Source organism: Amblyraja radiata, chromosome 27 (assembly GCF_010909765.2).
Source record: "Amblyraja radiata isolate CabotCenter1 chromosome 27, sAmbRad1.1.pri, whole genome shotgun sequence".
NCBI lineage: Eukaryota > Metazoa > Chordata > Chondrichthyes > Rajiformes > Rajidae > Amblyraja > Amblyraja radiata.
Window position 1 is genome coordinate 1,987,254 of NC_045982.1, and position 11,176 is coordinate 1,998,429.

At 48.7% G+C, this 11,176-nt stretch overlaps 1 protein-coding gene across 1 annotated transcript in view; it reads left to right on the forward strand.

The window, feature by feature from the left end:
• Nucleotides 1-10,777, forward strand: part of LOC116988206 (polycomb protein SCMH1-like) — a 41,691-nt gene extending 30,914 nt beyond the window's left edge. Inside the window, exons 6-9 of the mRNA XM_033044758.1 lie at nucleotides 757-991; nucleotides 4,339-4,427; nucleotides 5,973-6,217; nucleotides 10,687-10,777. Coding sequence (XP_032900649.1) covers nucleotides 757-991; nucleotides 4,339-4,427; nucleotides 5,973-6,217; nucleotides 10,687-10,777 — 660 coding nt within the window. The remainder of the gene's footprint in view (nucleotides 1-756; nucleotides 992-4,338; nucleotides 4,428-5,972; nucleotides 6,218-10,686) is intronic.
• Nucleotides 10,778-11,176: the final 399 nt, after the last annotated feature.

An 11,176-nucleotide genomic window follows, 5' to 3' on the forward strand; every position in this document is an offset into this window, starting at 1 on the left:
TAAGGATAAGGGGGAAATCCTTTAAAACCGAGATGAGAAGAACATTTTTCACACAGAGAGTGGTGAATCTCTGGAACTCTCTGCCACAGAGGGTAGTTGAGGCCAGTTCATTGGCTATATTTAAGAGGGAGTTAGATGTGGCCCTTGTGGCTAAGGGGATCAGGGGGTATGGAGAGAAGGCAGGTACGGGATACTGAGTTGGATGATCAGCCATGATCATATTGAATGGCGGTGCTGGCTCGAAGGGCCGAATGGCCTACTCCTGCACCTAATTTCTATGTTTCTATGTTTCTATGATATGACGCCGGCAGTTGCCGAAAAAATCGGCAAGTGGAACAGGCCCTTTAGTAACTGAAGAAGGGTCTCAACCCGAAACGTCGCCAATTCCTTCTCCCCAGGGATGCTACCTGGCCCGCTGAGTTACTCCAGCATTTTGTGACTATCACCTGTCCCACTTGCCGATTTTTTCGGCGACTGCCGGCTCCATATCAGGGTTGCCAAAAGATTTTCAACATTTCAAAATCTAGCGGTGACAAAAAAAATGTTGCGGCACTTGAAAAAACACCGCGCGTCGATATGTCATCACTGCGCAGATTTTTCGGTGACCTGATACGTCAGTCAATGATGGCGGCAGTCACCGAAAAAAATCGCCAAGTGGGATTACGTTTGACTTTGGTTGACTACATCCATCATAAACGGAACCTCTATTTTTTTTTCCTCCCCCCCCCCCCCCCCCCCCATCCCGTGCGTCCGCAGTCGTGCATCCCGCCGGTCAACGAGTTCAAGATCGGGATGAAGCTGGAAGCCAAGGACCCCCGCAACGTCACGTCCACCTGCATCGCCACGGTGGTGGGCATCACTGGCGCCCGGCTACGCCTCCGGCTCGACGGCAGCGACAACAAGAACGACTTCTGGCGCCTGGTCTACTCCTCCGACATCCAGCCCATCGGCAACTGCGAGAGGAACTCCGGGATGCTGCAACCTCCCCTCGGTAAGACCAGCGAGAGGCAGTGGAGGCCAATTCACTGGATGTTTTGAAGAGAGATTTCGCTGTTAGGGGCTAACGGAATCAAGGGATATGGGGAGAAAGCAGGAATAGGGGTACTGATTTTGGGTGATCAGCCATGATCATATTGAATGGCAGTGCTGGCTCGAGGGGCCGAATGGCCTCCTCCTGCACCTATTTTCTATGTGTCTATGTCAGTCTACATTCCTTCCTCTGGCTTCACAATTCACAACCCTTCATCCGGGCGGCCCAGGGGCATAAGTTCCGTTGATGGATTCCACTATGTCAATTATGTGCAGGAAGGAACTGCAGATGCTGGTTTAAACCAAAGACAGACACAAAATGCTGGAGTAACTCAGCGGGACAGACAGGCAGCATCTCTGGAGAGAAGGCCAATTATGCCATAACGCATGGATAAATATATACTGATCAATTATGAAATAAATTAATAACTGTACTACTCTGCAACGATAGTAGTGCAATCACAGACACAGTCGGTGTTAGAAACATAGACAATAGGTGCAGGAGTAGGCCATTCGGCCCTTCGAGCCTGCACCGCCATTCAATATGATCATGGCTGATCATCCAACTCAGTATCCTGTACCTGCCTTCTCTCCATACCCCCTGATGCCTTTAGCCACAAGGGCCACATCTAACTCCCTCTTAAATATAGCCAATGAACTGGCTCACAGTTGCTGAGGTCAGTGTTGTGCAGTGTCCAAGAGCCTAATGGTTGTTGGGAAGAAGCTGTTCTTCAACCTGGAGGCCACGGTTTTCAGGCTCCTGTACCTTCTTCCCGATGGCAGGGGTGAGATGAGAGCGTGGCCAGGGTGGTGTGGGTCTCTGATGATGCTGGCTGCCTTATTGAGGCAGCGACTCCTGTAGATCCCTTCGATGGTGGGGAGGTCAGTACCTGTGTCCACCACCCTCTTTAGTGTCCGCCATATATTGGGGTGGACATTTCCAGCGGTCAGTGGCTGGAAGGTTGATGGACAGTTTGAAAGATGCTGCTTCTATTCTACCGACCAGCGATCGCCCGCTCACACTAGTTCCATGTTATCCCACTTTCTCATCCATTCCCTACACACGAGGGGGCAATTTACAGAGGGGCCGATTAACCTACAAACCCGCACGTCTTTGTGATGTGGGAGGAAACCGGAGCCCCCGGGGAAAAACCCACGCGGTCACAGGGAGAACGTGCAAACTCCACATAGACAGCACCCGAAGGTGAGGATCGATCCCGGGCTTCTGGCACTGTGAGGCAGCAGTTCTACCCGCTGCGACACCATGCCGCCCATTTGCCTGCATTTGGGTTATTCACTAATCTCAAGTTCGTGAGGAATAGGAGCAGAATTAGGCCATTCGGCCCATCAAGTCTACTCAATGGCTGATCAACTCTCCCTCCTAACCCCATTCTCCTGACTTCTCCCCATAACCTCTGACACCCGTACTAATCAAGAATCTATCAATCTCCGCCTTGAAAATATCCACTGACTTGGCATCCACAGCCTTCTGTGGCAATGAATTCCCTTATCATGTATCTGTACACTGTGGACGGCTCGATTGTAATCATGTGTTGTCTTTCCGCTGACTGGTTAGCACGCAAGAAAAGCTTTTCACTGTACCTCGGTACACGTGACAATAAACCAAAGTGAACTGAATGTATCCCCGTGAAACCTTCCTATCCATATAATCTGCCCAAGTAACTTTAAAAGGAAAAATCCACAAGCAATCGTTACAAATTTTTTTTTTTTTTTCATACCGGGCAAGGGGACAAGAGGCGGTCGGAGGTTGCTGGAATATTCTGGCAGCTTCTAAGACCACTGATGGAAAACATCTGTGTGAGCACGTGTCACGATGGAATCTCTTGTGATTTGAGAGCTTCATCTTGAGAGGAAATTGGCGGAGGGCAGCTGTAATCCCGTTTCTAATAAAGTTAGACACAAAATGCTGCAGTAACTCAGCGGGTCAGACAGCATCTCTGGAGAGCAGGAATGGGTGACCACTTGACCCAAAACGTCACCCATTTTTTTTTTGCGATCCCCGCACACTAGCGCTATCCTTACATTTTACAATTTTTATCGAAGCCTAAATCTAAATTTTATTAGTTAATTATTTTATTTGTTATTTATGTTATGACATCGGATGGAAGCTGCATTCCAAATCTCGTTGCGCTTATGGGCAATGTCAATAAAATATATTATTATTATTATTATTATTATTATTAACCTACGAACCTGTATGTCTTTGGAGTGTGGGATGAAACCAGAGCATCCGGGGAAAACCCACGCAGGTCACAGGGAGAACGTACAAACTCCGTACAGATACGCACCCGTAGTCAGGATCGAACCTGGGTCTCGACACGAAACGACACCTATTCCTTTTCTCCAGAGATGCTGCCTGTCCCGCTGAGTTACTCCAGCATTTTGTGTCTATATTCTATATTGTGTTGTGCAGTTCCTTCCTTTAGACATGCCATCCTGTTTCTGGGTGGCAGACGCTAGTGCCACCTTTTATACCTCTTTAACTGCCCTGGAGTAGGGTTCAGTTAAGTGTAGTTTATTGTCAGGTGTACCGAGGTACAGCGAAAAGCTTTTGTTGCGTGCTATCCAGTCAGTGGAAAGACAATACAAGCTGGACAGGGTGCAGAGAAGATTTACGTGGATGTCGCTAGGAGTCAAGTGCCTGAGCTATAGGGACAGGTTGAGCAGGCTAGGCCTCTATTCCTTGGAGCGGAGGAGGATGAGGGGTGATCTTATAGAGGTGTACAAAACCATGAGATGAATAGATTCAGCAGACCACGTAGTAGTGAATCAAGGACTAGAGGACATAGGTTTAAGGTGAAGAGGGAAAGATTTAATAGGAACCTGAGAAGTAACATTTTCACACAGAGGGTGGTGGGTGTATGGAACGAGCTGCCAGAGGAGGTAGTTGAGGCTGGGGCTATCCCATCGTTTAAGGGAGTCAAGTGTCAAGAGTTTTATTGTCATGTGCCCCAGATGGGAGAATGAAATCCTTACTTACTGCAGCACAACAGAATATGTGATGATGTAAACATTGTATATAATGGGGGAAGAGAAAAAAAAGTTGAATAAATAACAAATATAGCAATAATAATATAGTATTTTGCAGTTCAGAGCTCAGAGCTTATTTGTTGCAGAGTTTAATAGCCTGATGGCTGTAGGGAAGATGCTATTCCTGAACCTAGACCTTACAGTATTCAGGCATTTAGTGTAGATGAGAGCATCCCTCGTTCAAGTATGGATGCAGTGTTGTGAGTGAGGTACTGCACAGGAAAATAATCTCTTGCAATCTTCTCTTTTTCAACCGAGGATTTCGACTGAACGCATCTTCGTGGCCCATGTTTTTACTCAAGACTTTAAGCGGAGCAGAAATGGCACCAGGCAGAATATTTCACAAGGTGGGCATTCTTTCTTGCGTACTTTAGACTTTAAGGCTTTGTAGATTCCGCACGCGCACACATCCCTGACACTTCCCCCAGTGGCCATGGCGAGTGTGATTGAAGGCGTTGTGTCATAGAGTCACCCAGCATGGAAACAGGCCCTTCGGCCCAACTTGCTCACAAGTTGTGTGTTGCCCACACGAGTGTCCCACTAGACACAGTGAACAGATTAGAACCCCAGTTCTCTGTGGGACACCATGATCCACTGGAATCAGACTGAGGAGTACACTGGAATTTAGAAGGATGAGAGGGGATCTCATTGAAACATATAAGATTATTAAGGGTTTGGACATGCCAGAGGCAGGAAACATGTTCCCGATGTTGGGGGAGTCCAGAACCAGGGGCCACAGTTCAAGAATAAGGGGTAAGCCATTTAGGAGATGAAGAAACACTTTTTCACACAGAGAGTTGTGAGTCTGTGGAATTCTCTGCCTCAGAGGGCGGTGGAGGCCGGTTCTCTGGATGCTTTCAATAGAGAGCTAGATAGGGCTCTTAAAGATAACAGAGTCAGGGTATATGGGGAGAAGGCAGGAACGGGGTACTGATTGTGGATGATCAGCCATGATCACATTGAATGGCGGTGCTGGATCGAAGGGCTGAATGGCCTACTCCTGCACCTATTGTCTATTGTCTATTAATATCTGTTTCTGTAGCAGCCTGAAGAGGTTGCTGCTCTTACAAAGATGCGTGACCTTCACACTTCCGTTTCCTGACCCCTTGTGTGGTTCGGATTCTGTTCCTCGATTGAATAATTGAAAGATACAGCGCGGGGGGGAACAGGCCCTGTGACCCACTGAGTCCATGCTGACCATGGTGTCCAAGCTAACTAGCCGCCGATCACCCATTCACACTAGTTCCATGTTATCCCCACTCTCCCATCCACTCCCTACACACCAGGGGTACTTTTACCGAGCCCAATTAACTTACAAGCCCGCACGTCTTTGGGATGTGGGAGGAAACCTGAGCCCACGCGGTCTCAAGGGTAATGTGCAAACTCCACACAGACAGCACCCGAGGTCAAGATCAAACCCGGGTCTCTGACGCTGTGAGGCAGCGGTTCTACCTGCCGCGCCACCGTGCCGCCCCTTAATGTGTTCCATTCTTGCCCTTTCTTAAAATGGAAGACTTCTCCCCAATTTTTCCCATTGAGCTTTGGGCCAAGTGCATGGCTGTATCAGTGGGAGAGTTTCCTGTAGTTGGTCGTGAATGGATGAATGAATTCTTTGTTTTGATTACCCGAGGTATGCAAAGAGTGGCCACCTAAAGGGCACCGATAACATACTCCACGCCGGTTCCTCCTTGTTGTTCCCACCCCACCCCACCCCCACGAGGGTCTCCCCACACACTGGACCCCCTTTTTTTACGGAGATGTGATCTTTTCCTGCCTTGGACGGAGGTCGAGGAATATCTCCAACGCTACCCGGTCGCTCTAGCGAGCGGTCTGGGTGCGGCCAGGGTTTGACCCGTGGCGTTCCCTGATCCAGTCCCTTGTGTCGTACACAGGAGCCGCCATCGCCCTCACAGAACTACTGCAAGGTGGGCATGAAGCTGGAGGCGGTTGACAGGAAGAACCTCACTTTATCTGTCCCGCCACCATCGGAGGATGCTCGGGGGCTGCGAGGTCCTGGTCACGTTCGACGGCTGGAGGGGGGCGTTCGATTACTGGTGTCGCTACGATTCTGGAGATATCTTCCCCGTCGGGTGGTGTTCGATGACTGGAGACAACCTGCAGCCGCCCGGAGCCAAAGGTAAAACCTGTCTAGACCACGGGCATCCAATGTTTCTGCTGAGACATGTGCGGGGAAATGTTTTGCTTTGGGTACAGCTCGGTAAAGTCATACAACGCACCTCACCAGTACACAAGAGTCGCCACGTTTCTGATTGAACAACTTAGGATGGCAATAGGCCCTTCGGCCCATCGAGTCCATGCCAACACAAGAGTCGCCACATTTCTGCTGCTGCCACAGTTACAAAGCCACATACAGCTGTGGAGGCCAAGTCAGTGGATATTTTTACAGCAGAGATAGATAGATTATTGATTAAGATTCAAGAGTCAAGAGAGTTTATTGTCATGTGTCCCTGATAGGACAATGAAATTCCTGCTTTTGCTTCAGCACAACAGAACATAGTATGACATGAATACAGAACAGATCAGTGTGTCCATATACCATTAATAAATATATACACACACATGAATAAATAAACTGATAAAGTGCAAATAACAGATAATGGCTATTAATGTTCAGAGTTCAGTGCAGGTTGTCAGGGTTACGGGGGAGAAGGCAGGAGAATGGAGTTAGGAGGGAGAGATAGATCAGTCGTGAATGATGGCGTGAGTAGACTGGCCGGGCCGAAGGGCACCTAATCCTGCCTTCCTGTCACTTATGAAGTCCGTGCCGGTAGATAAGACAGTTTTGGGTGGACAGCAACTCTACCGCTGCACCACTGTGCCCACTCCTGGACTAATGCATATACTATACATTTGTAAATTCCACCAAATGTGTCATAAGGAAGGATAGAATTGTCAAAAGTGGTTTGCGCGGGGTGGGCACGGTGACGCAGTTGGGTAGAGTTGCTGCCTCACAGCGCCAGAGGGGCCAGGTTTCGACCCTGACACTCGGGTGCTGTACGATGTGGAGTCCCCACATCCCAAAGTCGCACGTGCGGGTTTGTAGGTGAATTGGGTCCTCTTATAATTGCCCCCTGTGTGTAGAGAGGGGACGGGACATTGGGGACAACATAGAACCAGGGTGATCAGTGGTCGGACGTGGCCTCACGAATGGGACCCGAAGGGCCTGGTTGCCATGACTAGGTTGTTCAATCAGAATCCTTCCATTCCATCAGCTCTCTCCAGACTTCACCGCCCGTTTGGGCAACAGATCCGGGGGTGTCTGAAGAGTTAACATCTTCCATTCTTTAATTCGGCGGCAGCCGCAGTTTTAACGATGTGATGGCTGTGGTAATGCTCTGGAAAGTGATATCGTGGGGCAGTAGTTTGGATCGGGAAATTCTCGCAGGGCCCTGCTTGTGTTTTACGGTGTAGGGTTTAATTGTGGGTTACTAGTGCCAACACCGTTAACAATCGAACTGTGCGACTTGCTGGAATGTCGAGAGTTTGTCTCAGTTACACAAGGCTTGTGGACATTCACCTTGCAAAATGCACAACTACAGTTGTGCTGAAGGGGTGGATTGGACTTGAAGCCCTTCTGTGGGTGAGGTGGTGTCTCCATACAATGCAGTGAAATACACTCCCTGGCATTTGTGTTTCAGAAGGAACTGCAGATGCTGGAAAAATTGAAGGTAGATAAAAATGCTGGAGAAACTCAGCGGGTGAGGCAGCGTCTATGGAGCAAAGGAATAGGTGACGTTTCGGGTCTGAAGAAGGGTCTCGACCCGAAACGTCACCTATTCCTTCGCTCCATTGATGCTGCCTCACCCGCTGAGTTTCTCCAGCATTTTTATCGACCCTGGCATCTATGACACTTTGGGAGAAGCACACGGATATGCATGGAACAGAGGGATGTGGATTAGTTCAGGAAGGAACGGCAGACGCTGGTTTACACTGAAGATACTCACAACTTGCTGGAGTAACTCTCGAAAGAAGGAATGGGTGATGTTTTGGGTCGAGACCCTTCTTCAGTCGGTAGAGTTGCTGGGTTCGATCCCGACTACGGGCGCTGTCTGTACGGAGTTTGTACTTTCTATCCGTGACCTGTGTGGGTTTCCTCGGGGTGCTCCGATTTCCACCTAAATTCCAAAGATGCACAGGTGTACAGGCTGCTGTAATTGTCCGTTGTGTGTAGGATGGAGTTAGTGTGGGGGGTGACCGCTGGTCGGCGTGGATGGTGGGCTGTAACACTTTGCGTTGTGTCTCTTGGCTAAACTAATCTGCAAAACTGTAGATCTGAAGAAGGGTCTCGACCCGAAACGTCACCTACTTCCTTCGCTCCATAGATGCTGCCTCACCCGCTGAGTTCCTCCAGCATTTTTGTCCACCTGCAAAACTGTAGATAGGTTTTGAGTTGCTCTGAGTTGAACTGAGTTACTCCAGCACAAAATGCTGGAGTAACTCAGTGGGACGGGCAGCGTCTCTGGAGAGAAGGAGTGGGTGACGTTTCGGGTCGAGACCCTTCTTCAGACCTACCCCAGCATCTCTGCTTAGTTCCGTTTAGTTTATTGCCACCTGTAACGAGGTACAGCGAAAAACCTGTGTTGTGTGCTAACCAGTCAGCAGAAAGACAATAAATATATGATTACAATCGTTTAGATAAAGTGATGACGTTTAGGTAAACGTGTAGAACATGGATAGGTGATGCTCCAGGTCTTACAATCAGTCTGTAGAAAGATCCAGCACTCTGTGAAACGTCACCTTTCCATGTCCTCCACAGATGCTGCCTGACCCGCTGAGTTACTCCAGCACTCTGTGAAATGTCACCTATCCATGTTCTCCATAGATGCTGCCTGACCCACTGAGTTATGGTGCAGCAGCATCTATGGAGCGAAGGAAATAGGCAACGTTTCGGGCCGAAATCCTTCTGGAAATAGGCCACGTTTCGGACCGAAACCCTTATGGGTTTCGACCCAAAACGTTGCCTATTTCCTTAGGCCATAGATGCTGCTGCACCCACTGAGTTACTCCAGCACTCTGTGAAACGTCACCTATCCATGTTCTCCACAGATGCTGCCTGACCCGCTGAGTTACTCAGCACTCTGTGAAACATCACCTATCCATGTTCTCCACAGATGCTGCCTGACCCGCTGAGTTACTCCAGCACTCTGTGAAATGTCACCTATCCATGTTCTCCACAGATGCTGCCTGACCCGCTCTGAGTTACTCCAGCACTCTGTGAACGTCACCTATCCATGTTCTCCACAGATGCTGCCTGACCCGCTGAGTTACTCCAGCACTCTGTGAAACGTCACCTTTCCATGTCCTCCACAGATGCTGCCTGACCCGCTGAGTTACTCCAGCATTTTGTGTCTATATATAATCCAGAGGTTTTACCAGGCTGATAGTTGAGTTTTCTTTTTTCTGACGATACATTTATTCAGTAGAACCGGCCAATTTAGGGTGGCATGGTGGCGCAGCGGTAGAGTTGCTGCCTCACAGCGTCAAGAGATCCAGGTTTGATCCTGACCACGGGTGCTGTCTGTACGGAGTTTGCACGTTCTCCCCGTGACCATGTGGGTTTTCTCCGGGTGCTCCGGTTTCCTCCCATACTCCAAAGGCATGCAGGTTTGTGGGTTAATTGGCTTTGGTAAAAATTGTAAATTGTCCCTAGAGTGTGTAGGTGAGTGTAAGTGTGTGCAGGGATCGCTGGGCGGTGTGGGCTCGGTGGGCCGAAGGGCCTGCTTCCATCCTGTATCCGTGAACTAAACTGCTCCTCTCTCAAACCCATCCCAATTCACTACATCTTTCTGCCCAAAGAGTTCTCCCCAAAGGAATTCCATCTTGGAACTACCTCCTTGAATCCCACCACCAAATCTCTCCTCGTCCATGTGTCGTGATATAATCTCCATTCTACAGTTCCTTGGATCATCTTCTGCTTTGATCTGCCCTTTTCACACCTTACCTTTCCACATATCTCTAGTTTCCCTCTCTTGCTCTGTCTGAAGAAGGGTCTCGACCCGAAACGTCACCCATTCCTTCTCTCCAGAGATGCCGCCTGTCCCACTGAGTTACTCCAGCATTTTGTGTCTATCTTCGGTGTAAACCAGCATCTGCAGTTCCTTCCTACACATTTTGTGAGATACGTATGAGGAAGCTCGGTTAATCCTCGCCAACATTGATTTCAGACGCTGGAAGGTCATGTTTCAGCGGTATTAGACGCTGGTGAGGCCACATATAGACTATTGTGTTCATTTCTGGGCACCATGTTGTAGGAAAGATGTTGTCAACCTGGAAAGGGCATAAGGAAGATTTACAAGCACGTTGCCAGGACCTGAGGTCCTGAGCTCTAGGGCAGGCCAGGACTTTATTCCTTGGAGCACAGGAGGATGAGGGTGATCTTATAGAGGTGTACAAAATCATGAATGGAATAGATCGGGTTGATGCCCATTTTACACAGAGTCGGGGAACCAGGAACCAGAGGACATAAGTTTAAGGTCCTAGACTAAGGGTCGGCAACCTATGGCCCAAGGGCCGGATGCGGCCCGTAACCCGAAATCATCCGGCCCGCAGGCGTTTTTTTTTTTTCAATTAGTTTTTGCGACCTAGCCGCTACAGCCAGTCCCGGGGCACGCAGGCGAGGGATCTGGCCGCTACAGCCAGTCCCGGGGCACGCAGGCGACCTGTGAACTGCAGCTAAACCCGGGGCAGGCTGGGGATCTGGGAATTGCAGAAAAATAATTGAAAAACAAGTGAAAACGACACCAAGTGTCACACTAGTTAGTATGTATTATTAGTATGTATTATTACTGATTTATATTATTAGTATGTATTATTACTAATGACTAATTTAGTTGGTATGTATTATTACTTTGTATTATTACTAATTTATGTATTATTACTAATTTATGTATTATTAGTATGTATTATTACTAATTTAGACAATAGGTGCAGGAGAAGGCCATTCGGCCCTACAATGTGATCCTGGCTGATCATCCCCAATCTGTACCCCGTTCCTGCCTTCTCCCATATCCCCTGACTCCACTATTTTTAAGAGCCCTATCTAGCTCTCTCTTGAGTTAGTATATTTAGTTAGTAT